Genomic DNA, 26589 nt, shown 5'->3' on the forward strand with positions numbered 1-26589 from the left:
AGTCAAGATTTACCGAATTGCTGATATTAACAAAAAAGAATAAGAAAAAAAATCTATATTTACCTCCTGTTGACTTATTATTGACTTACTGCAGATCAAATAAGTTTTTTTTTATGACCAAATTACTCTCATACATCTTCACGCATTAATGCATGTGAGAAGGTTCACCATTATAAGAATATTTTAGTCCAGAAAAATTATTTGACTTGGAATAAGTCAGTAATAAGTCAATCGATGGTAAACATCAATTTTCATTCAATTCTTTTGTTAATATCAGTAAATTCAGTGGACTTTGACTAATGGAGGGGACTTATTTGTTAGACGGAAGTAAACCTCAGGGGTGCTAGATGTAATTTTTCAAATAACAGGGAGTCTACGAGTAATTACCCCAAACCTCAAGGGAGGGGAGTGTAATTCCCTTGAATTAATGTGTCTTGATAGTGAAACTGCATGTCCTTTGGGTGAAATGACGTGCCATTCAAATGAAAAATCACAAATTTTTACAAGCATCTTTTTCAATTGGACATATTCAATCAATGACACCTTTCCAATTTCTATAAATTAGGCCACACCTATCCCCATCTTTTTTTAATAAAATCAAATTCAAATCATTCATTGTAATAGCAAACATTCTAGTGTTTCTTATTTGAGAGGGTTCAGAATATTATTTTGATTCGTTGGTCCTCAAAAAATTTTGAAAGAGAAATTACCATTACCACCAGTGCAGGCCAACATTGTCTTAAAAGTAAAAAGTCCAACTCTTATATATCGCGACTTTTTAATACACAATTACCGCCCATCATTTACGTTTCACAACATTTCAAGAATCAACGTATTATTTGTACAATCAAGATCAACAAAACAAGAATCATAGCTGATAAAGTGCTTTTTTGTTTTGAAAAGCATCAAAAGACACTACAATAGCTAAAGAAACTTAAATAAACCAACTAATTAATAAAGACTTATGCCAACAAGAAAATATACAGAGTTAGACAGAAAAAAGGAAAAGAAAACAAAAAAAACGCATATCTTCATATGAAAATTATGATCCACAACATTCAACACCTCCAACCAACTTATTGTGCAGAAGGTGAGGATACCAATAAATTCAACAGGAAACCTACTGTGATTCCAATGAGTCCCACAAGAAGTGAAAATTTGATGGACAACCCTGGCATGTTTTTGCGACTTTTTCGCCTTTTAAGAATTTCCTAAAAATACAAGTATGAAAAAGATATGGAATCAACAATCACAAAAGACTAAGATACACATGGAGAGCTGCATGTATTGTTACTTATTAGGGGAAGTAGCAGTTTTCGTCCCATCTTTTAGGGACAGTGCACTTTTCGTCCCATTAGTTGCAAGATTCATGTCCTATAAGTTATGAAAATTCTCACTATTAGTTTTATTGTCAGATTCTGTTGGTATTTTGATAGAAAAAGACCGCTAGCTCTTCGGCCTTCTAAATAACGGCCACGTACTAAGCATGCGGCTCTTTCTATCTAAATACTAATAGAATTTGATGAAAGGACCAAGAGTGAATTGTTTTGTTGCTTATCGGACTATTAATAAAAAAAGTAGTAACTAATGGGATGAAAAAGTGTGCTGACCACTAAAATATAGAATGAAAAATGCAGTTTCTTCTTACTTTTTACATACATTCGGAATGAAAGAATTTATGCTTACAAGTACTAATGGTATATTTGGTACTTGGATCTCAGTAAGAAAAATGCTACTTGGAATGCTTTTTTAGCTATAAATTAAGTGTGAATTACAAAGGGTTCCTCTAAGGTTTGTCTTACTTACACAAAAAATTATAAATAGCCCCTAAACTTACAAAATTATTTAACAAATACCTCATACACTGAGCCGTTACAAGGGGGTATTTGTTAGGGTACATATAATTTTAGGGGTTATTTATAATTTTTTTAAATAATAAAGAGATATTTACAAATATAACGAATTTTATGGGAGCTGGTTGTAATTTACTCTTAAATTAAAACATATTATGTTTCATCTTTTGATACCTTTTCTCTTTCTTGTACTAGAATACAAGGTCCAAAAATAGCATAGGAGACAATAATGAACTTTTTAGTTGCAAATTGAATATTGGTATTGCTATGTGGAGTAGCCTATACCACACAAGAAAAACAAGTAAAAGAGCATGGAGCAAGGAAAACAATAATGTTTCCTTTTGGTAGTGAAAAGGAAAGTATATAAAGTAGGGTAAATTACAGGGTGTTTTCTTGAAATTTATCATAATTATAAATATCGTGTCGTTGTTTGAAAAATTATAAATACCCCATAAAATTACAAATATCCCCTACAATGAGCTGTCATAAGGGGGTATTTGTTAGAGTACTTGTAATTTTTCAAATAATAAGGAAGTATTTATAATTATGACAAATCTTAAAGGAACTTATCGTAATATACCCTGTAAAGTATACCAACCAGATCTTGTTGTAGCTGTTTTGTTTGCCTTATAGCTTCATCCCTTTCATCTTTAAGGCGTTGCAAACCCTGATTCTGCAACATTATAATTAACAAAAACTAAGTAGTTATGTACAAATTAATAAAGTCCCATGCATGGTTGGGTTTTCGTGTTAGATTTTATTATATTAAATACTAAAACGTAAGAATATAACATCAAGGGCTTGTATATTGTAATGTCAAATGTAAGTTTTGGTTAATTCGGGTAGGCTCATTTGGAGGAGAATTATAAGAAATGAAATCAAAAAGGTAATAAAGGATCAAGGAAAAAAATTAATGCCATGAATGATTAAAAATTAAATTAGTATAACTTTTTGTTTCAGAAAATAATAAAATAAAATTATATTTTTAGTCCTCTAACTATGAAAGGTATGATACATTTAGTCACGTATGTTTACTAATTACAAAATTTAGTCTTATAATTTATACCATCCTCACATATTTGGTCTTATATAACTTTGCCGTTTTTGGTTTAAAATCTGTCATATTTCGTCTTAGGCATCGCAAATTTGGTCCTGAATTGTCAAAATTTGTACCTCCATAAACTTTTCGGCCAATATATTATTGTCGAATGCCATGTGGGTTGACTTGTAATTGTCATATATTTTCACAGCAAAATATTTTTGTCGGAAATAGAGAGCCGAATTTAATAATCCAAGGTCAAATTTATCAATTCAAGACCAAATGTATGAGGGCCCGGACCAAATGTGCCAAAATTAAATCAAATGTGTGAGGGTATAAGTTATAGAACTAAATTTATAATTCCTAAAGTACAGGATTAGATGAATATATATTTATAATTACATATCTAAAAGTATAATTTTTCTAAAGTAATATATCCTCTTAAAGGTCTATACGCGTTGCAACAATATCCATCATAAGTAATTCTAACTTGTATCTAAATAAAGAAATCCTCAAATGGTTGCTAAGTCATATCTTATAAGTTGGAGAAACAACATTTTTGGTCCTATGTATAAGGTATATTTCATTTTTTGTCCTATTTATTGTGGAATTAATATTTTTCCGTAACTTATAAAGTTAGTATTTTGGTTTCTCATCTAGTTTTCCATCTACAGTTTAACAACGTGGGCCACGTGCCCGTTAAGTGTTTCTGGTTGGGGGGAGAATTGACGCGTCTTTCAACTTGGGACTACTCCAGGGAAAAATATAACTACATACGTTAGAGGGAAAAAGACCAAAAATTGAAGAAAATTAGGCAAAGAAAGGGAAACTTCTCTCTTCTCTCATAATAATTGAATCCCACAATTTTCATACTTCTGTAAGTTGAGACCAAGTAAAAGCAATATAAAGAATCGTGTCCCCCATAAGTGAATCAAGTAAGCCAAGTGGATCATACATATGCTACTGTGGAAAGAATGGTCAATTTTTTCTCCAACCAAAAGTACTTAACAGCTACATTATGGGTATGTGGTCCACGTTATTAAGTTATAGTTGAAAAAATAGATGAAAATCAAAAGTATCAAATAAACTATTCGAGCACAGAAGTAAAAAAAGAAAATGAAAGCCAAAAAAGTTCATACAGGCGCCAAATATACACTTCCCATTAGGAGTGAAATCTCACAAAATTCACAAACACAATCAAAAGGCTAAGAATTTGTTTTTGTATGTATTTCTCATCACTATACCCTTCCCTCCTCTTTGATCTCATCACAATGTATCATGGAATATAAACAATTATGGACCTATGAGGCTACATCTTTCTACAAAATTTTAAGTGTAGATGTTATAACAAATGTAGTCAAATATCATGAGTTCAAGAACCAACCCCTGTCATATTGGCTTATATCTACTAAATAGGAATTGCAGTTTTAAGTTTGTACGAATCTATTTTAATAATTTTATTTTAAGATTTTAAAATTTTAATTAAAAAATGGTCGAAATTTGCTAAAGTAAAAAACGTGCACGTGACGTGCATATGATTAATTTAAGTAGGTGCACTTTTTTTGGGAAAAATGAGCAAATGATATAATCACTAAAAGAAATAAGGGAAACAAGAGCACAAATCAAGCTCATGATATGATAAATGTTGATAGATTGATGAATCATATTTAAAGAAAAAACCAAAAAAATAAAGTAGATTATTACTTGGAAGAAATAAAGCTCATTTGAAACTATCACTATAAATAATAGAGTTAATTACACTTATAATTTCGTTGAAAATGTTGAATTACACTTTCTCTCAAGAAAGTTCTAAAATTAGACTTATACCCTCTTTGAAAATTTTCGATTTAGACCCGACCATCTTCTGTTAGGTTTGGACAGAAAATGCTAACATAAGCAAAAAAAATATAAGTTTTGAATTTTATCCCTCATTTAATATTGTTGTGTATATTTTTGTACTTACAAAGGGATAAATATAGCATACGTATATGTCGAGTGAGGTTAACATCATTATATTTTTTTTTCCTTCAAAAGTACAAAACTATTATATGAAAATATTAAATGAGGGGTAAAATTTGAAATTTATATTGTTTTAGTGTTGCCATTTTTCGTCCAAATACTAACAAAAGGGGTTCAAGTGCACACAATGAATTTTCAGATCAGGGTGTAAGTGTAATTTCAAAATTTATTTGAGGAAAAGTGTAATTTTATATTTTTTGAAGGGTTCAAGTATAATTAACCGTAAATAATATAACACAAAGGGTCCTTAAATTTACTTGGATTATTTCGATAAAATTTATATGCAGCACAAGAAAAAGATAAATTATATATAAAACTTACCGAATTGGAATCAAAATTTAGGCCAATGCCATCTTCAAAACTTCCATGAGCTGAGTGAGGAGCCATGTACACCACTCGAAGCTTACACTCTTCTATTGTATTGTTACATTCCTTGTTAAACTGTATGTATCCACCAATTTTAACAAAGAAACACATAACTAATTTTAGTGTCCTATTAGTACAATAAAGTTATTCATAGTAAAGATCGACCCATGAACTCATGTTCGGGAAATTCTAATCCGAACCCAGTTCTGCCGAGTTTGACCCAATCGTATGGCAAGTGCAATACACTTGTCGTATGATTGATGTACAGTTCTAAAAAAATGATTAATCACATAGCAAGTGTGATACACTTACTCTATGATTAGTTTGATTCGACTAAATCTAAAAAGTTCTTACAGTGTCTTGTTGAAGCTCGTCGACTGTAGTATTTGGAGGTACAATTGTACTTTGCAACAGAAACTTATCTTTACATTGCATATTAGGAGGGTACTCCCGTTGAGCTTGAAGGGTTACTAAATATACATGAGAAGCAAAGATTACAATCGAAAGAGATTCAAGAGCTCTCACATCAATGATAAAAGAAAACCTATGAATTAGAAATAAGACAATGTAAATATGGGGCTGTCGTAAGGTTTGTCTTAATCACAGATATTTTCTCATTGTTTAAAAAAAATATAAATACCCCTCTAAAATTAAAAATACCCTAACAAAACGCGTCTACACAATAGTTACGGGACTATAGTACATGCACAACAAGAGACGTCAAAACTTGAATTTTGAAATATTTCGTTCTATAAACTAATGTTTTAAATGTTTCTTTAAAAATATCTCATTTGAATTTGAGGTTGATATAGGTGAAGCTGGAATCTTTGGAAAAAATGCAATTTACCCCTCTGTGATATGAAATAAACAAAAATCCTTTGTTGAGAAAAAGAAAAGAGCAAATTATCTCCTGTATTTTAGAAAACAAAGGTACAGGTAAGGGTAATTTGCTTCCAAAACAGAAGGGATAATTTGCTAATTCTTTTTTCTCAGAGAGTTTTTTATTTTATTTTATATACAACAGGGAATAAATTGCCTTCAACCCTGAAATCTTTACTTCTGAAATATAATCTTATCGTGCGATGAAAATCAAAATATGAGTTATTTTAAAAATGAAGAAAGCAATTAGATATGAAACAAGTTTTAGCAACTCTATTATTTATTGAAACATAAAATGGTAAAGAGAAGTACCTCTTATGACACAAGAACCCCATGGATGCAGGACACCAGTGTTTGGTCTCACAAAATACTTCTTAGGAGAGGTTGTTTTCACCTAATAAATTCAACACAAAACCAAATGATAAGAAACAAAGTTGCATAAATCATTTTCAGTTTTTCAAATAGTAATTAAAGTAAGAATACATTATTTATACATATTTTCGTTGGAATTATATTGATTTAACATCACAATTCAATATAAAACACAATTTCATTAACGAATCCGAACCTATTCTCATTGCAAACGAAAATCATTACAAAATTGAAAATGCACATTTTTTCACTACAAAAAAATAAATTTTCGCTACACCATAAATGACCACGGATTAAATTTTTACCATGATTAAGCAACATTCACTATGGTCTTTAGCCATAGACAAAACAAAACCATGGCTAATTAATGTTTTGGCCACACTTGCAAAAAACAACGGCTAATGATCATTGCAAAGCCGTGGTTGATTTGCATTTGCCATAATTTTCTTCTTTTGGCTATAATAAAATTCCGTAACCAAAAATCATATTTTTTCTAGCGTTCACTGAAGGCTGAAAAGACAAAAAAACTACTTGGCATGTGGTACCTTGAAAGCAACATGATTCTCTGTGTTGCTTGTAATTTTGAGATCACAATAACTTTGTTTCTCCAGCTCAACTAACAAAAGAAATAATGGTATCAAAGACAGTATTATTATGGTTACTCACATATACAAAGTTTCATTTTGATATCCAAACCAAAGAAGATATTTAAACTAGCAATAACATATAAAACATTCGTGTTTAACGGAATTTACTCCCTGTGATATTGTAAATAGGCAAATCATTACCTCCCTATAAAAAAATAAATAAATAAATAAGTAGCAATTTACCTCTTTGTATGTTTTAAAAAGAAGCAATTTACCTTCCTAGATAGGGAGGTAGACTGCTTCATTTTTAAAAGATATAGGGAGGTAAATTTGCTACATTTTGAAAAATATAGGAACGTAAATTGCTTTTTTTTTTTTTTTTTTCAGAGGGTGACAACTTGCTCATTTACAATATCACAATGAGATTGCTTGCATTTTTTCTTGAAACATTCTAATACAAAGTAGTCGCATAAATGCCAGTAATGTTTTTAAAGCAGTGAACTTATTTGTTTGAATTTAAGAAACCTTCTTTAGGATCTTACCTTTCCCATGAAGAATCAAGTTCTGTACATGAATTGAATAATATAATTAAACACAAGACATGTACAATTAATCTTAAGTAAGTCATCAAATGAAATATTTTCATTCATATTTAGGAAATATCTAAATTATTCCTCTATTAATTATAGAATTTTACCAAACTCGGGCTTCTAACTTCACAAATCTCATATGCAAATAATTTAACAACTTCGCATGCCAATACAAAAAGAAAAATAAAATATTTGCGAAAGAACAGTACGGGCGCACGCACACGCACACGAACGCAAAACTAGAGAGAGAAGCAGATACATTGGAATTTTAGGTCCTCCGGCTGTACAGAGATCAAGTGGTTAGCGGCAACAGTCATGGTAGTAGCAACCACACCAAATCGCAGCTCAATATGAATAGAGCAAAATGAAATTTTAAATTCCAACTACGAGTAAAATTCGAAGCGATAACATGTCACCATGGACGTTAGAAAATACAGATAGAAAAATATTAAAAGATAATAAGAGAGAGTAAGGAAGGGAAGGGGGGGAGAGAGAGAAGACAGGCACAGAGAAAGCGAGAATTAAGAGCTCCACGAAAAACGAGGATCAGACAGTGAACGACTTATAAAAAAAAAAAAAAGAAAGAAATTAGAGTATTCTTTACATGGTTAAAAACGAACCCTTCATCCTCAAAATTTGCGCAACTTCTCCAAATGGTGGAATTTAATTAATTATGAAAGTCTTTTTTTGTATGTTCTTACTATTTTATTTTTATTTTCACAAACTCCTTCTTTTATTTCATTGAAACTTTTAAGCTAGAAAAAATGTGAGATTTAGACTTTCTTATATTTATATTTATTACATTTTTGGGAAACAATGTCAATTGTTGAAAAGGTAAGCGTTGGAGTAAGAAATTTCTTACTAGCATTGAACATATGTTTAGGACAAAGCAATCTTATACACTTTAACATGGTGTAAAGGATTGGAGACCAAGTTTCTTGGAAAAAGTTTTGTTTTCGGCTATAACTCAATAAATATATATTGGGAGAATTACACTCTCTTCCTGAAATTTAATTTAATTACACATAGACCCCTTATTATTAAAAAATAATATTTAATGTTCCTGATATTTGTTTTCATCTAACAAATAAGTCCTTTCGTTAGTCAAAATTTACTGAAAACACAGGGGTCTATGTTTAGTTACAAAACTATATATATACATTATGTTATAGCCGAAAATCACAGAGGGTCTCTACGTGTAATTACACAAAATCTCAGTAAGGAGTGTAGTTATCCCATATATATTAGAACCATGAACTAATCTTTGTAGCAAAGGGTTTAATGCAATTTAATCCCGCAAATAAGCAATTGTAACTGTGAGTTTTTTAATATTTATAAATTAGGTGAATTTTGACTAACGAAAAAACTAATTTACGAGTGCCTACTCAATAGCCTATTCTTTTTTCCTAATAGAATTTTTATCGGTAATCCACATCAAGTGGAATAGGGGGAAATCTCATCTTAGGACGAGACCTCGGAACATTGCTACTCTTTATGGGGCAAATTTGCCGACCATCTTTTTCTGAGCCCACCAAGCCATGCTCTTTCTTTCTCCGCCTACTGAAAGGTTCTCAATTGATTCTGGTTGTCCTACTTAATAACGAATTTAGTAACAATTAAAAAATCTCCTTGTTAATCGATATATTTAATACAAAAAATTTACTTAATAACAAATTTAACAACTAAAATTCACTTGTTAATGAATTTCACAATGAATTCTTGAAAGTATATATTAATACAGATTAACAACGAAAGTTTTACTTGTTAATTAGCTCGACGCTGATTTTACCATTAATTTTTGGGTTGATTACACTTAAATCCCCTATGAGAATTCAAAATTACACTTCTCCCTAAAGAAGTTTTAAAATTACACTTACATTCCATTTGAAATTTTTTTATTTATACCTGACTCCCTTCACTTAGGATTTGGATGAAAAATATTGATGAAATAAAAAATACATAAATTTTCATTTAACATTCTCATATATATATTTTTACTTATAAAAGGATAAATATAATATATATATATATATATATATGGAGTGAGGTTAATAAATTTCACTTTTTCCTTTCATAAGTACAAATTTATTACATAAAAACGTTAAATGAGAGATAAAATTAAAAAATTATGCAATTTTTTTTACTGACTGCGATATTTTTCGTCTAAATCCTAACAAACGAAAGTTAGGTGTAAATAGTAAATTTTTTAAAGATATAAGTGTAATTTCAAATTTTTTTGAGTGAAAATATAATGTCATATTTTTTAAAGAAAATTTAAATATAATCAATTCTTAAATTTTTTCATAACTATTGAGTCATTTCTTGTGGCGTAGGCCCATCTGACCTGCCATTCATTGGTAGTGGTAGAGACTAGAGTTACTTTGATTAAAGTTGTTCCAATAACTAATTCATTACATTAAAATGTTCAAAATACATTTTTATAGAAACATGTTGATAGTCTGTTACTAACACACTCTTCTTTCTTTAATATCATAAATTATAATTTCTTTATAATTAAATTTAAGGGTAAACTCTCTTCAAATTTATTATAACTATAAATACCTTTTTATTATTTGAAAAATTACAAATATACCCCTCGTTGAAATTACAAATATCGTAACAAATTAATACACAGCTCACTGTAGGGAGTAGTTGTTGGATAGTTTGTAATTTTCGAAAGATAATTATAATTTTCAAAGGAACGAAAGAGTATTTATAATTAAAACAAACCTTAGAGACCCCTTAATCGTAAACTTCAAGAAATTGACCAAAGTAGTCCTTAAAACCCTTGCTGTGAAAAACCGGCCAATATCTCATTAAACTTTCACAATGAATACATGTGAATTTAAGAGGTAGAGCTTCCTCTTTGGACAATGGGGCCGATATCACCCTGGATCTGGGCGACAACACTTGCCCAGATCATGGGCAACCGCTCTCAAATTTGAGTTGCCGCCCCTTTCAGAAGAGGGCAACAGCGAGATAGCTGTTGAAGTTAGTAACCAGCAGCAACATGAATCGCAACAGCAGCAACTGAAGTCTGAGCACTTGATGAAGGAACAACAGGCTGAAGAAGGCGTTGGAATTCTAGATATATGGTGAGTCGTGTGACAGAAACACGTTTTTTTGTATTGCTATTGTACTGATGATTAGTTGCTTATGTGGAGTGCTACGTCACTTATTCGTGTTCCTATTGGGCCAAGTCGTTATTATTTCTGTTAGTTGGTTATCAGGTAGTTAACTGATGTGTCATATATATCTTGTATCAGTCTTCGTCTTTTTCCTTGTAACACAGATTCTACAGAATTTTGTCCATAGAAAATGGAGAACTCATTTTTCTCCCAATTGCTACCTCTTTCATTTGTCGATTTGATTTTGTATTCCAACATGGTATCAGAACCTTCTATATGAAGGTCTCTGGGATATTTTGAATTGAGCTTGCAGAAAACATGGCAGAATCAAGCTCAAACAGAGCTGCGGCAGAGCAGTTGGAACGAGAAGCACTTTACATTCATCCCTCGGAGAATTCCAGCCTGACACTGGCTACCTCTCCCCTGGATAGCACGAATTTTCTACCGTGGAGTCGTTCCATCTATGTTGCCTTAGGTACGAAAATGAAACTACGCTTTATTGATGGTTCATTTCCAAGCCCTGAGATAGGATCAACATCATTCAAACAGTGGCGTCGTGTTGATCATTTGGTTACTTCCTGGATATGGAATTCCATATCTAGAGAAATTGTTGAATCCTTTATGTTTGTCAATTCATCTCGAGAACTTTGGTTGGAGATACAGAGTCGATATGGCAGAAGCAATGGACCGATGATCTATCGGATTCAACACGAGATCTCTTCTGTCTCTTACTGCTTATGTGACAAAATTGAAGACATCTTGGAATCAATTGTTAAGTTTGGCACCCAACCCAAAGTGTACATGTGGTTGCTGCACCTGTGGAGTGAATAAGGTGATTGAAGAACGGAATGAGCATGTGCAATTGATGCAGTTCCTTATGGGACTACATAAGACATACGACAACGAAAGAAGCCAGCTGCTAATGCAGGATCCTCTGCCTACTCTGGAACAGGCATTCTTTATGATTTTCACAGTTGAAAAGCAAAGGCAAGTACATACTGAAATGGCTGTCGTACCCCAACATGTGGCTTATCAATTTGCTTCAAAGGATGTCAGGAAAGAGGGTGCTGAGAGGTTTCAGACTAAGAGAAGATCATATATGGAGAAGAAAAACTTGATTTGTGCGCATTGCTATAAAACCGGTCACACTTTAGACACTTGTTTTCAAGTCCATGGTGTACCAGATTGGTACAAAACTTTGAATGAAAAGAAGAAGAAAGTCTTGGGGGTTAAGTCCTTTGCAGCTGCAGCGACCAATGAACAACATACCTCTGCAGAAACTAATCATGCTAAGCAGATGACAGATTTAATGGTGGACCTGATCAAGCTGATGCAAAGAAGCAGTGCAGCTAGTGATCCTATCACCAGCTATTCAAATTTTGCTTGCAGCGAAGACATCGAGTTTGTTGGTAATGTTTCTACACCCTCAGGAATTGATTTGGGTTGTTGGATATTGGACACTAGAGCTACAAACCATATATGCACTAATCTTCATCTATTCCATTCACTTGCTATTCCTTCACAACCCAAACACGTTCATCTCCCTGATGGAACATATAAAACAGCTGCATATGTTGGTACAGTTCAGTTAAATCATTATATTACCCTCACTCAAGTCCTATACCTTCCCTCCTTCTCTATTAACTTGTTGTTTGTTAGCCAACTCTGTCGTGATACCTCTTATGTCTTTCACTTTACTGATTCAAAGTGTTTATTGCAGGACCAAGCTAGCAAAGCCATCTTAATTGAAGGACATATACACAGAAATTTGTACGTTGTTAGGCAGTTGTCTCATCAAAATCCTTTCCACTCCTCTGTACTTTGTAATGTTGTAAACTGACATTGTAATCTTCAAACCTGGCATCACAGGTTGGGTCATGTTCCTCTGCCAATAATGAAATGTATTCCTTTTCTCACTTCTGTTACTGTGGACTCTATTGAGCTTTGTGAAAACTTTGTGAGACATGTCACAAAGCTAAGCAAGTTAGAACCTGTTTTCCTTCGAGCTTATCTCAAACTGAAGCTCCTTTTGATTTAGTTCACCTGGACGTTTGGGGACCCTACACTACGTATACCATTTCAAACTGCAGCTACATATTAACTGTCCTAGATGATCATTCATGTTCCCTTTGGACTTACCTCTTAAAACAAAAATCACAAGTAGTTCATGTCCTTAAGTCCTTCATTTCCATGGTTAGAAACCAATATTCTAAAGAAATTAAGGTGATTAGGTCCGATAATGGCTCTGAATTCTTGAACAAAGAATGTCAAACCTTTTGCAATGAGATCGGGATTGTACACCAAACATCTTGCGCCTACACACCCCAACAAAATGGGAGAATAGAACGCAAGCATAGGCAACTTTTGAATGTGGCTCGAGCTTTGCTTTTTCAGGCGTCAATGCCTCTTAAATTTTGGGCCGACTCTATACTCACTGCAACCTACCTAATCAATAGGACACCTTCCAAAATCCTTCAATGGAAAACACCCTTCGAAAAACTTACTGGAAATCCCCCAACCTATCATCATATTCGTACCTTTGGAAGCCTATATTTTGCAACTAATGTTGATCCCCAGAAGTCTAAGTTTCATCCTAGAGCCAGTAAATGTGTTCTTTTGGGGTATATGATGACACAAAAGGGCTATAAATTGTTTGATATGGACAACAATCATGTCATTGTCTCAAGAGACGTCCAATTTTATGTGAACATATTCCCATACTTTGTTTCTGTTTCGCAGGATCAGCCTTCATCTTGTCCTCTCCTAGTGATCCATCCATCTGTTGACCTCCCTGCTCCCATTCAAGATGACCTTCAAAATATACCCTTATCATCTGAATTATCTACCTCAACCTCTGAAAATATTCCTGCACCTACACCATCACTCAGACGTTCTACCAGAATTTTCCATCCGCCTACTTGGTTAAATGATTTTGTGTGTCCTTCCAGTCATCCCTCTTCACTGCATTCACATACTCCTGCATATATGTCGTTTGTAGCCTCCTTGTCTGTTTTGCAGGAGCCCGTATCCTTTTCTGAGGCTGTGAAACATAGGGAGTCGAGAGAGGCCATGGATACAGAGTTGAAGGCCTTGGAAGCTAACAATACTTGGAAGCTTTCTTCTTTACCAGTAGGTAAACGTGTCATTGCTTGCAAATGGGTCTTTAAGACCAAACTTCGTGCGGATGGTACGGTGGAGAGGCATAAGGCACGTTTGGTAGCAAAGGGATTCAGTCAAATAGAGGGCGTTGATTACACAGATAGCTTTTCGCCGGTTGCAAAATCTGTAACTGTACTAATTTTCCTCACCATTGTTGCTGCTCGTGCATGGCCCATTCAACAGCTGGATATAAACAATGCGTTCCTCCATGGTTATATTGAGGAAAACATATACATGCTCCCCCCTGAAGGATACACAATTCCTTCCAATATGGTCTGCAAGCTACAATGCTCATTATACGGCCTTAAACAGGCCTCACGCCAATGGAATGCCGAGTTTACTTTGAAGCTTACTTCATATGGTTTTACTCAATCAGTACATGATCACTGTTTATTTATGAAACCTTCTTCTTCAGGTCTCATGGCTTTACTCGTTTGTGGACGATATTCTCATCACGGGGCCTTCCATTGCTGAAATTGCTCAAGTTAAGCACTATCTTCACAGGTTATTCACTATCAAAGATTTGGGGGATGCGAGGTATTTCCTTGGACTTGAAATAGCAAGGAGTTCTTCAGGTCTTTACATTGCTCAAACCAAGTATATATTGGATATAATGAAGGACACTGGTCTACTTCAAGCAAAATCTGCCTCGACCCCTTTTCCTTCAGGTTTGAAGCTAGCTGCAGGCTCTGGTCCTCTGTTTTCTCGGTCTGATTCTTATTGAAGACTTGTTGGGCGATTGCTTTATTTGGGGTTCTCTCGACCAGACATTTCTTATCCGGTACAGCAGCTCAGCCAGTACCTTAATCAACCTTGTGACTCGCACTGGAAAGCTGTTTTGCATGTGGTCCGATACTTTAAGGGGTGTCCCTCAAAGGGACTATATTTTCCAGCAACCAATACCTTCACTATTCGTGCGTTCTGTGATGCTGACTGGGCATCATGTCTAGATTCTAGGCGGTCTCTCACTGGCTATTGCATCTTCCTTGGCGATGCATTGGTGTCATGGAAGACCAAGAAACAAACGACTGTTTCGAGGTCCACCGCAGAATCTGAATACAGAAGCTTGGCTTCGACGGTTTGTGAACTTCGTTGGATTTCCTATATAATGTCTGATTTAGATGTTCCTGTCTCTCTTCCGATTGACTTGTATTGTGATAATAAGGCCGCATTACATATAATGGCGAATCCCGTCTTCCACAAGCGTACTAAACACATTGAATTGGACTGTCATCTTGTTAGAGATGCTTACAAGGATGGTTTTGTGTCACCTTCCTTTGTTCCTGGCTTTCAACAATTAGCGGACGTTTTTACCAAATCTGTGCCATTGCAGTCATTTTTATCACTGACCTCCAAGTTGGCCTCGTCTCTTTTGCTCCCAGTCCCACTTGTGGGGGGGCTGTTGAAGTTAGTAACCAGCAGCAGCATGAACCGCAGCAGCAGCAACTGAAGTCTGAGCACTTGATGAAGGAACAACAGGCTGAAGAAGACGTTGGAATTCTAGATACAGGGTGAAGTCGTGTGATAGAAACACGTTTTTTTGTATTGCTGTTGTACTGATGATTAGTTGCTTATGTGGAGTGCTATGTCTCTTATTCGTGTTCCTATTGGGTCAAGTCGTTATTATTTCTGTTAGTTGGTTATCAGGTAGTTAACTGATGTGTCATATATATCTTGTATCAATCTTCGTCTTCTTCCTTGTAACACAGATTCTACAGAATTTTGTCCACAGAAAATGGAGAACTCATTTTTCTCCCAATTGCTACCTCTTTCATTTGTCGATTTGATTTTGTATTCCAACAATAGCACCCTTATGCAGGGGCGACTGAACGGGGCAATGCGAGGTGGTCCCTTGGTTCTAAATTTTTTTTTGGAGGAATTAGCCCAAGAAGGGTTTTAAGTGTAATTAGGCCAAGAAGTAACGGAAATTAATTGGGAAATATATTACAATCTTTTGTCTTAATCTGATAACGAGGCGACAAAGCTAACATTAAGATGGGATGAGAGGCAGACATCCTTCGATGCACACTTCCCAGTCGCTTCTACTTCACATGATCCTTTTACATATATAAATGGAGTGGCGACATCTTTTCCTCTACATGAGAGCTCTGTACGTAATTATATTTATGTTGTCTCTAGAAATTCGAGAGTGTGCATACCGCCTTCCTAATTTCATTTTTCTTGATTTTTCTTAAGTATAAAATGATTTTGATGTCATAATTTTTAAATTGTTGAAGTTTATTTGCTATATATTTGCTATTCAGATTTTTTTTAATTCAAAATTAATTTTTTTAGATCTAAAACTATGCATATTATATCTATAGTAGTGAATGTTAAATATATATATTATATTTATGTATCACATATATAATATATATAAATATGATGTTTATAAAAATGAGTTGACATAAAGAGACTTAAGTGGCCTAAAAGAATTAAAAAATGCAAGGCCTATGGTGTCCCCAAAGGGGCCCAATTCGAAAAAGCCCAAGCGGCCCAAGGGGACATACATAGTGTGCCCCAAAAATAGAAGTCTAACCAGCTTAAGTCCGAAGGGTTCTGATATAAAAAAGTCTCAAAGGCCCATAAGGAGGTTGAGGGACTTGAAGTCCCCCAACTAAACTCAAAGTCCTCCACATGGCACCTAAGGAGAACCTAAGCAGTGGCCACGTAGGACCTCTGGAGTTTCCTTGTTGAATAGTGAGGCCCCTTTAGAATATGGGTCATCTCGAATTTGGTCAGTTGAGCTTCTTTTGGCCAATTAATTTTTTTGGAACGCCTCCAGCCAAATTCTTTGGGAGTTCTACCTAAATTGGGCTTCTTGGGCCACCTTGGGCTCTTACTCGAACTGAACCTGCGAATTTAGGCTCTAGCGATTTTTTTCTGTTTTGTGGACTATTTAGACCTCTTTGGGCTAATTCATTTTGATTGACATCATTTACTTCCTAATTTATTTTTCAGGTATCAAATAAGAAAAACTATTTAGAATTTATTTTTCTAAGTATACCAAACAATTTAAATAAAAATTATTATTTTTAGTCCGTTCGTTTTCCTTTTCACTTCTCCTTCCCCTTTTACTTCCTCTCTCCTCATTGAACTAAACAAACCCTAAGACAGATAGATCAGAGAATGAAGACAAGGGAATAAAAATGATTTTAAATACAAATATGAGGAACCATTTTTAATATTTACCTTTTTATAACTAATTTAGTTTAAACTTAATTGATTTAGATTATTAAATAAAATTAAAAAAATCAACTCATCACTGGTTATATATTTCAAAATGTTTGGAATAATTAAAAAACTATTATCTTAACTAAAAAGAAAAAAAAATGCCTATTTTCATAGTTTAAGAGGCCCAAATATAGCATAACTACAATGTAGGGTCATAGTGAAAATTGAAATTTATCCTCAATTTAAGAGTAAATTATAAACATTCTTGATATTAATTTTGATTATTTTATTGTCTTTTATAAATTATAAATACACCCTATAAGGGGTGTTGATTTATCAAGGTTTGTTTGTATAAATCATTGCACTAAATATGTATTAAAGTAAATTATACGTACAAACTCAAGGATGTAAGTTTTATTTTTTTAAAAAAATAAAAAACATTTGTTTAATTAAATTTAATTTAAAAAATATTGAAAAAATCCACCCTAAAATTAAGGCTTATTTATTTTATTAATGCAAAAACTTCAAAACTAATGCAAAATTGTGTGGCGTAATAAATTTAACGCAAGTCGTCATTGGCAGACGACTTGCTAAATTGTTTTAAAGAAAAAGTTAGGTTGTCGACTTCAAGTCTTTTTTTTTTTTTTCAAATTGTTAAGTTTTATTCTTTACTGAATTAATTAACTAGTAATTATAATTTTAATTATTTGACGAATGATTAATATTAATAAATTTAAAAATTTACATGCTAAAAGAATATAATCAACTATTACGGATGTGAACCGCATGACATGGACTTATAATGCATTATAGCCCACGGAGTTGAATGTAACCCATTGTGAAAGTCACCATGTCATATGATCTTCTATGTCATCGTGGAAATGAATCATCTCAAATAGGTTCTTATCAATTCAGAATGAGGCAAATCATTCTAGAAATGTCTTACGATCACAAGATGAGCCTACAACAATTCTGTCATAAAGTATGTACAAGCACAGACTGACACCTACAATACATACAATACGTTTGTGGATGGTAGAGATGCTATGATACGATTGGGCGTCGACTACCCATTTCCAATGGGATAAATACAGAACCTGGATGTTGCCAGTGGTACAATAACATAACACCCAATTTTGTATCATTATCTATCAATAGACGTGTGCAAAGTGGATACAAATCTGGAGATTCATCCACATTGCAAATTGTGATATTTTATATAATAAAACATACTTTATTTTAAACACGCTTTCTTTTGCATTAAAATTCACTAATTTCTATGTAATCCAGGCTGACCAAATGCAATCTCTTCTATTAAGTTATCATCCTAGACCACACGATATCGAAGGATTCAATCAATTATTGGATCTAGTCGAGGTAATATCCAAAAATATTTATGATTTCGTCACACAATCATAGCAAATACGAAATATGGCCTGTCAAAGTGCAACGCCACACAAGGATGCCCCAACCATGTCCCATAGACAAAGAAGAAGTCGTAGCAGAATTTTCACTGGTTTAGTTGAATGTGATAATATTTGAGTAGATACAGTTGATCCTTTTATAGAGCATACACCTCAACCTCTATATCAAGATTGCTACATATCTCAACCACCATAACAATTTGATTGATTTCAATCAATTATATACATGCCAAGCCATGTAGAAGCTTTTTCTGTACAGGTCGATCTTGACCTTGATTTTAGCATTAATCAAACATATGCACTAGGATATAGCATTTCACCAATCTCATTTCCGTCGTTTCAGTCACATCATCAAGTTGATTGCACATTAATGTGGTTGATTATGATCATGAATAATACGAGCCAAAACAGAATGTGCGTGGGAAAATAAGAAGATTTCGGCACCACTGCAACCGGCGAAATTATGGACGAGCCATCATTTTAAAATATGTAATTATCGTAATTTTTGTAATAGTTGATTTTATTTTTTTGATATATAAAAGTTCTATAAACTTATTGATGATTATAATTAATTAAATATTTATAATTAATTAATTAATTAACAAATAAAATATAAAAATTTGAAAATAAAAAACAATAACGGTGATGGCGACTTCAACCTAAAAATTAGGAAAAAAGCCAAGCAATGACGACTTGCATTAAATTTGTTACAACAAATAATTTTGCATTAGTTTTGAATTATTTTCATATTAATAAAATAAATAAGCCCTAAAATTAATGTGTTGGTTGAGTCAATGTCAAGTAACGTAAATTTACAAAGATAGACGAAGTGTGTGGAGTCTGAGCTCATCCGGAATTGGTTGAAAGCGGGTATTACTTTTCCCAAGGAGGAAAACAATAAAAGAGTGGAACCACGCGTAATTACAGAATATTCTAGACTGAAAACTGAAAACGTGTTTCTAAACTTCCTCCAACCATTTGGAAGGCTAGCAAAACAAGAAGTGGGAAGGGTGGATGCCACCTGGCTGGGTGCCCACCCACCTTGGGTGGCTGTTTCACATGTGGTCTTGGAGTCCACTAATTTATTTTTTATGTTTTTCTCATTTTTTTTATTTTATTAATTACTATAAAACCTTCATAAATTAATGCTCGATAAATTAATAATTTTTACAAATAATAATTTCTTTTTATCCCGACTTGAATTCAATATTTACATTAATAAAATTATAATTTTTCGAAAGACCCTTATATAAATTTATAATCTCTTCAGTATTACAAATTGATAATTCTACAAAATTATAAATATAACCAGGACAATTTAATAAAATATGATTATATTATTGTTTACTTTTTCTTAAATTTTAAATTTAACTGTATTTCATCTCTAACTTTTCTTACTGCAAACAAAAGCTTCGGTGTTCGGTTCTCATACTACAACAAAAAATTACGAATATAAGTGCTTTCTGCATGAAAAATAATGTAGGTTCGTTGAATAAAAAATATATCTCTTTAAATTAGTAAATTTTTATTTTATGAAATAATTAATACCTTTTTAAATTAAAAAAATTTAACTGATCCCAATATTATTAATTTATAAAGATTGTACGATAATTGTTAACTTCAACAAATATACGATCAAATTTAAAAAAATTTAAGGTTCAATACTTGAATTTATTTAATGAGAGTTTTTTTTTTTTAGTGTGTCTTTAAATTTAAGCGTGTGATTTTTTATTTCTATTTATTTAGTTCATATATACTTATATTCAATTCTAATTTGAGAAAGCTAATTTAATTTTAAATTATTGAGCAATTTATGTAAGTTATATTCAGTTTAAATTGCCACTAATCCTTAAAATATAACTTATATTAAAATTTTAAATTATTAGTATTCTAATTAAAAATTATGACTCGAAGATGTTCTTTTAATTTTGAAAATTAATACTTTTAAAATTTATTTCAACATAAAATTCATCATATTTAAGAATAAAAAAATTTAAACTAAAAAATTATTATTAGATGCGACAAGTGCTAGAACAAAAATATTCTTTTCAATAAAAATATAAATACAAAATTCGATCAATTCAATAATACTTCAAAATATAGGTCACTCCGACAATGAAGAGATTTTTTTTTACGGGTGAAAAAAATTATATATATATAAAATAAATCAAAAAGTGAAAAGTAAAAATAAATAAATTCTAATCAAATTCTATTTAAAAAAAAAAAATAAAAGAGTTCTAAGTATCCCAATCATAGGTCGATCGATAATGGTCGTCATCGATCGAGTCGAAATATTACATCAATAATAATTAAATTGATATATACAACAATTTAATCAATAATTCACGTTATATAAATACTCACACAGTTAATTAAATGCAGATTCATAATTTTTAAATTATTCATAAGATATCAATTTTAATTATTAAATAATATCGTGTATGACTGTTTGTTTATATATATATATATATATAGTTTAACCAAAATATTATTTTTATTCGATGTCCAATAAAAAACAAAGCCAATGTAAACATCAACTTCCTTATCATCTTCGAATTTCGAAAATTGTCCTAAATTTTCTTAGGGTCCAAAAAACAAAGCACAAACAATCACTACATTTCTATTCAAGACTTCTAAAAAAGGGGCCTTCTGTGCCCACCAATTTTTGATCTGTTGTTTTATTTTTTAAGACAAATTATAATAATTTTTTATAAAATTTATCATAATTACAAATACTGTCTTATTACTATTTTTTTTAAAAAAATATTTCTTTTATAAAAAGGGAGTGTAAATTTTATTTTTATATGGACACCATTTATCCATTTAAAATTTATTAGCAAATAATTTTCAATATTTCAACAAAGTAAAGTGCAACATAAGAAATTGGCCTTCAATTTTACATATAGAGTGCATGTGAGGTTTTGCTGACTAAAGATTCCACTCAAAAATAAAGGTTACATAGTAAGTTGTGAATTCACATAATTTATATGCTCAATTACACTTAAATTTCCTTCAAAAATACTATATAATATATATTTTTTTAAATTATACTTCCACATCTTTCAAAAATTCTCACTTTACAGATAACCTTCTTATATCAAGATTTGAACGAAAATGTTGCCGTACGGAAAAAAAAAAAAAAAAAACACGTATGTTTTTACTATTTTCTCTCATTTAATATTGCATTTTTATACTTATGAAGAAATAAACATAATATATATATAAGAAGTGAGATTAGAGCATTACGTTTTTACTCTACAAGTACAAATTATTATATGAAAACGTTAAATAAAAAGGAAAATTTTATGCAATTTTTTTTTCTTTTTTGCTAACAATAGCATTTTCCTTTCAAAATCCTAACAGAAGAAAGTCAGATGCAAACTGTGAAATCTCGAAAAATGTAAATATAATTTTAAATTATTTTGGGAGAAAAGTATAATTTTAGATTTTTAAAAAACGTGTAATATAATCAACCCTAATTTATATGATACGTTGGAAAAAATTAAATAATAAAATAAAAAAACCAGCATAATTCCAAATATAATGTAATATATTCAATTTATTTTTTGTACATATACATTGGGCATGCCCGTATTACTATCTATACTATAATGAAGAAAATGATGAGAAGTGTCCACAATGAAAGGGCAGAGAGCAAAGCGTCCCCACCAAAGCAACTACAACTCCTTCTCCACCCACAAACTAATTAATATATAGAATAAGGGAAGGGCGGGCTGACCCAACCCCCAATACACACCGCTTTTCTCCAATCAATCACCACCCGCCACCCTTACACCCCGCCATTGGATTTCCCTCTTACCTCACTTCACCACAACATTCCAAATGTAGCAATTCAAGGCCGGTACGCCTACACTACAAACGCTTCCACCTGTACCACAAACTCTTGCCTAACTTTTATGACCTTCACCCCTCTTTCTCATTTTGCTAAATTACAATACACTTTCCCAATACTTATTATCATTATAAATATATTTTTATTTAAATAACTCTCTAAACAAGTCTTATGACAGATAAAAAAACATATTTATAATTTTACGAGAATATTTGTAATTTTTATTTTACACCATCTAGCATTAACCGTTGCATTCGGAATCAACCACTGTCGGAATCAGAATCACCAAGTCGGTGGTTAAGTCCTTGTCATCTCATTCATAGCTAGTACCTACACTCTTCTTGGAAAAACGACTTAAACTCAGCACCCCGTCATGTGTTTGTGCATGAGAAGAAATGAAGAATGATGGAAAAACAAGCTTTATTGTACTATTTATATGTTCACACTAACTTCAGTAGCTTCACTGTTTCTACATTGTCTTATTTCTGCACTCCTGTATTTCACATTCTATATTACACTTTCTTTATATTATATATTTTATATGTACATATACAATGCAGTAACTCCCTATGGAAAAGAGAGGGAATTATAGTCAAATATGAAGGTAATTCTATATTTCTAAGGTAAGCCCTCCCATGGGTGCTCTATGGGGAATACCCTTTCTTCGTTTTGCAGTGCGGTGGTTGACGGCGGTTCGAGGAGGAGTCGACGGGGTGAAGCTGGGGAACTTGGTGCTACTCCGTCCATGGCTGCTGCTGCTGCTACTGTACGAGTCTTCTGACTCCAATGCTGATGCCGCCCTCTTCTTCTCCGGTGATTGCTTCTTCATCTTTTGGAAATTTGGTGATGTTCCAACCATCTGAAGATCAAGAATCAAAAGTCAAACTCCCTTGTACATTGGATTGAGTACGATGATCTCTCTCTCTCTCTCTCTCTCTGTAATAGAGAGAGAGAAAAAGGGCAGCGACACACGAGATAAAGAGATGCTTTAAAAAAGTTCAGAAAGTTAAAACTTTTCACGCAGGTAAAAGGCAATTAACATTATTACAAAAGAGTTGTAAAATCGCCGAATGATACTAAATTTAGCAATGAATGATCTTAAACACTGACCCCTTCGAACTATTCAAATCCAAAATGTGGAGGATTTCACAACTAGGCCAGACAACAGAGGAAATCTGAAGCAATAAGAACAAACCTTGCAGCCAAGTGAGCAGAATCTGAAGGAATCGAGGAGGCTACGGTCGCATACTTGGCATGTGTTGGTGACGCCTTTACCGGGCCTCGGTTGTGGCCTCTCGTTCAAGAAGACGACCTTAGCGCTGTTGATAATGTATGTTTGGACCGAGCTTATGTCCAAATACTTCTGGATTTCAGAAACTCTGATAACGTCATGGTATGATGACCTCCTTATCTGCAAATCAGAACCCGAATCAGGCACCAAATCATTAACATGAATGATTGTGAAAACAGGGGATGTAAAAAGTTGGAACCAAATTGCATTTTCCAAGTCAACGCTGGGAAAACAGATCCCCAGAGGTCATAAACAGTAAAAACAAGTCGCCGGATTGCGAATTCGTGAAGGCCCAGATGATCAAAAACTGGTCTCAAACCGGGGATTTTGCGAGAGATGGAAAGGCTGAAATCTGACCCAGAAAGGGCAGAAATAGAAAAATTGGATGAAGAAGCTGAGAGAGGAGAAAGGAATCAATACTGTTATCTAGTAAAACTGACCTGAATTGCACGGTGGTCCTTGTGATGAGCCAAACATAGCGAACACAGAGGGCCGTTCATACAATCCAAACAGTACATATTGCACTCGCTCTTGTGAGAATCAGCATGAAGTTTGCACTGAACAAAGAAGTGTTCCTTCAACAATGGCTTCAGCCATGGCGGCCATCGCTTCTCCTCCTCATCAGCTCCCTATTTAAAAAAAAAAAGAACAGGGCTACAAAATCAAAAAAAACCGAAGGAGAGAGAAAACTTCGCCATTGAAGAATGAACATTGAACAGAAACCCACAAAAAGAAAAAATGAAGAACACAAAGCGCAAAAAAACTAGTACCATGATTCCCCTGTTCTTGGGCTTGATTTCATTAACCGCGGTATCTCTATTATCAATCGCCAGCTTCAACGATATGCTCTTCCGTATGAAACGAAACAATCGCCTGTGGCTGCTAACGCTCGAGTTTCTCTGAATCAAGAAAGTGGACAGTAGTGCGTATTTCCGAAAAAGTATTGGGGTAGAAGGGAGGGAAAGAGGGAGGAAATGGAGGCGGTGAGAAAGAGAGAGAGCGAGAGTGGGTGGGGGAAGGAAAGGGAGGGAGGACTTGTTCTTATCTCTTTCAAAGTCATGCGTAAACAAAGTCCGAGCCTGGCTCCGAAGCTGAGCCAGAAGATACGTTAGGTGCAAGGAAGAGCCGACCTGCTTCCCCTTTCTTCCTTTTCTTGATTATCTTCTTCTTCTAATAATAATAAAAATAATAATAATAAATGATAATTACAATACTTTCCCTAAAAGTTAGCGTAATTTCATGTAAATATTTTGTAATTTAAAAAAATTATATTTAAGATTTTTAAAGTTGTTTTCATCCAATAAATAAATTCATCAATTAATTAAAATTCATCGAATTTACTTAACAAAAAAATAAAATAAAAATTCATATTTACCTCCGATTGACTTATTTATAATTTATTGTATGTCAAATAAATCTTTTTATGAAAAATTAACCATTATACATTTTCACACATTAATGCATGTTATGAGGTTATGTTCACTGTTATAAGGATAGTTTAGTTTGAAAAAATGTGTTTGACTTGCAATAAGTCAATTGATGGTAAATATCAATTCTTATTCAATTTCTTTATTGATATCAGCAAATTCGGCAAATTTTAACTCACGTAGGAATTTATTAGCTATACGTAAGCAAATCTCAAGGATGCTAGATGTAAATTTCTAAACTACAAAAAATTTAGGTATAATTACATCAAATTTCAACAGAAGAGAGTGTAACTATCCCTAATAATAACAGCAGTTTCGTTGTTGCCTTTCCTTTTCACTTGGCATATATTACATAATTTTCTACGATAACGAAAATTATATTAAGATTATCTTCGCAATATTAAATAATTAAAAAATTTAATATATTGAAGACATTTAATGTCGCATTTTCTTTAATGGGAAAACGATCAATATTGTGGTCGGAGTTATATCAAGATCTTAAAAATTTATATAAATACTCTTGATTCTCTTATTAATCACAAAATATGGTAAGATTTACGTCTTTTATATTCCGATGGTACTAACTCATCTAATTTAAACTCGTGTATACACAGACGTACAATGATTATCGGATCATTAATAAATAAAAGATTCACGTAAATCATTATTACACGAGATTATTATAAATACTTACCATATACGCTCCATGTACAACATTTAACACATTCTATAGCCTTGACGTTCCTCCTATTATAATTCTGTTGTCTTTTCTTTTCCCTCTTATTTGAAATGATAAATTATTATTAATTGAAATAATTCGATTAAAAGATAATTACAGTATCATACCCTGATCAGCAATATCAAATAAATAAAATACAAACAATCCTACTATTACATTAGACGACAACTGCTATGCAGTATAACAACATTTCACACGTATAGCGGAGTTTGAATCATGATTTCTACAGAAGATAACACCTGGTATGCAACATAACAACATTCCACGCAAATAACGGAATCTGAGCCCATAACTTCTAAAATCATAGAGTCTCAATATCACCAACTGAACTAAGCCTATGAATAATAATTTACTTCCCAAGAAAAAAATATAGCAATTTATTTCCCTATACTTTTTGAAATTACTATATTTTAAAAAATACAGGGAGGTAAATCGCTATTTATTTTTTCATAAGGGGGTAATTTGCTCATTTACGATATCACAAGGGGTTGCCCGTATTTTTTCCGTTATCAATGTGACACTACTATTCTTTTACATTGCAAACACATTTCAATGTTTCAAACTTAGCTAAGTACATTAGATCATTAATTTTGTGGACTTGAAGATGAATTTTACAATTTTATAATATTTATGTCATTGTCAGAGGGTTTATCATTTTCTTTAATCTAATTTCTAACTATATATGTGTT

The 26589-nt window shown here is 32.7% G+C and overlaps 3 protein-coding genes across 4 annotated transcripts; 1 reads left to right on the forward strand and 2 right to left on the reverse strand.

Moving 5' to 3' along the window:
- Positions 1-960: 960 nt before the first annotated feature.
- LOC105156288 (Plant VAMP (vesicle-associated membrane protein) family protein) lies at positions 961-8176 on the reverse strand. The gene is made up of 7 exons (XM_011072384.3): positions 7965-8176; positions 7074-7144; positions 6469-6550; positions 5632-5747; positions 5233-5352; positions 2452-2526; positions 961-1211 (listed from the first exon to the last, which is right to left on the reverse strand). Exons 1-7 carry the CDS (start codon positions 8020-8022, stop codon positions 1077-1079), a joined length of 657 nt encoding a protein of 218 aa, XP_011070686.1. The 5' UTR covers positions 8023-8176; the 3' UTR covers positions 961-1076.
- Positions 8177-8521: 345 nt separating this feature from the next.
- LOC148789229 (uncharacterized) lies at positions 8522-15507 on the forward strand. Its single transcript, XM_088877927.1, has 10 exons — positions 8522-8539; positions 10562-10800; positions 10856-10935; positions 11147-11604; positions 11705-12406; positions 12554-12649; positions 13573-14265; positions 14408-14660; positions 14760-15251; positions 15326-15507. The coding sequence occupies exons 1-10, from the start codon at positions 8522-8524 to the stop codon at positions 15505-15507; spliced, it is 3213 nt and encodes a 1070-aa protein (XP_088734053.1).
- Positions 15508-22846: 7339 nt separating this feature from the next.
- Positions 22847-24646, reverse strand: LOC105155968 (protein RGF1 INDUCIBLE TRANSCRIPTION FACTOR 1). Of its 2 annotated transcripts, none has more exons than XM_088877969.1 (4): positions 24505-24646; positions 24175-24388; positions 23639-23854; positions 22847-23302 (listed from the first exon to the last, which is right to left on the reverse strand). In XM_088877969.1, exons 2-4 carry the CDS (start codon positions 24250-24252, stop codon positions 23054-23056), a joined length of 543 nt encoding a protein of 180 aa, XP_088734095.1. In that variant the 5' UTR covers positions 24253-24388; positions 24505-24646; the 3' UTR covers positions 22847-23053. The 2 variants fall into 2 exon arrangements, with proteins under 2 accessions (XP_088734095.1, XP_011070268.3); XM_011071966.3 differs by having other exon boundaries at positions 24175-24363; positions 24505-24642.
- Between the last annotated feature and the right edge of the window lie 1943 nt (positions 24647-26589).

The sequence above is a fragment of the Sesamum indicum genome, linkage group LG2, assembly GCF_026168435.1.
Source record: "Sesamum indicum cultivar Baizhima isolate 11 linkage group LG2, ASM2616843v1, whole genome shotgun sequence".
Taxonomy (NCBI): domain Eukaryota; kingdom Viridiplantae; phylum Streptophyta; class Magnoliopsida; order Lamiales; family Pedaliaceae; genus Sesamum; species Sesamum indicum.

Excerpts from the sequence above, each read along its gene's own strand:
- LOC148789229 (XM_088877927.1), top strand. Across the intron at positions 11,605-11,704 it reads AAGACATCTTGGAATCAATT|TTCCTTATGGGACTACATAA; the intron begins GTTAAGTTTGGC and ends CAATTGATGCAG. Across the intron at positions 14,661-14,759 it reads CTCGACCCCTTTTCCTTCAG|ACATTTCTTATCCGGTACAG; the intron begins GTTTGAAGCTAG and ends TCTCTCGACCAG.
- LOC105156288 (XM_011072384.3), bottom strand. The coding sequence starts at position 8,022 with ATGACTGTTGCCGCTAACCACTTGATCTCTGTACAGCCGGAGGACCTA. Across the intron at positions 5,748-6,468 it reads GGGTTCTTGTGTCATAAGAG|TAACCCTTCAAGCTCAACGG; the intron begins GTACTTCTCTTT and ends ATGTATATTTAG. Across the intron at positions 2,527-5,232 it reads TAAATTTTGATTCCAATTCG|AATCAGGGTTTGCAACGCCT; the intron begins GTAAGTTTTATA and ends ATAATGTTGCAG.
- LOC105155968 (XM_011071966.3), bottom strand. Across the intron at positions 23,855-24,174 it reads AGGACCACCGTGCAATTCAG|ATAAGGAGGTCATCATACCA; the intron begins GTCAGTTTTACT and ends TCTGATTTGCAG. Across the intron at positions 23,303-23,638 it reads TCTGCTCACTTGGCTGCAAG|ATGGTTGGAACATCACCAAA; the intron begins GTTTGTTCTTAT and ends CTTGATCTTCAG.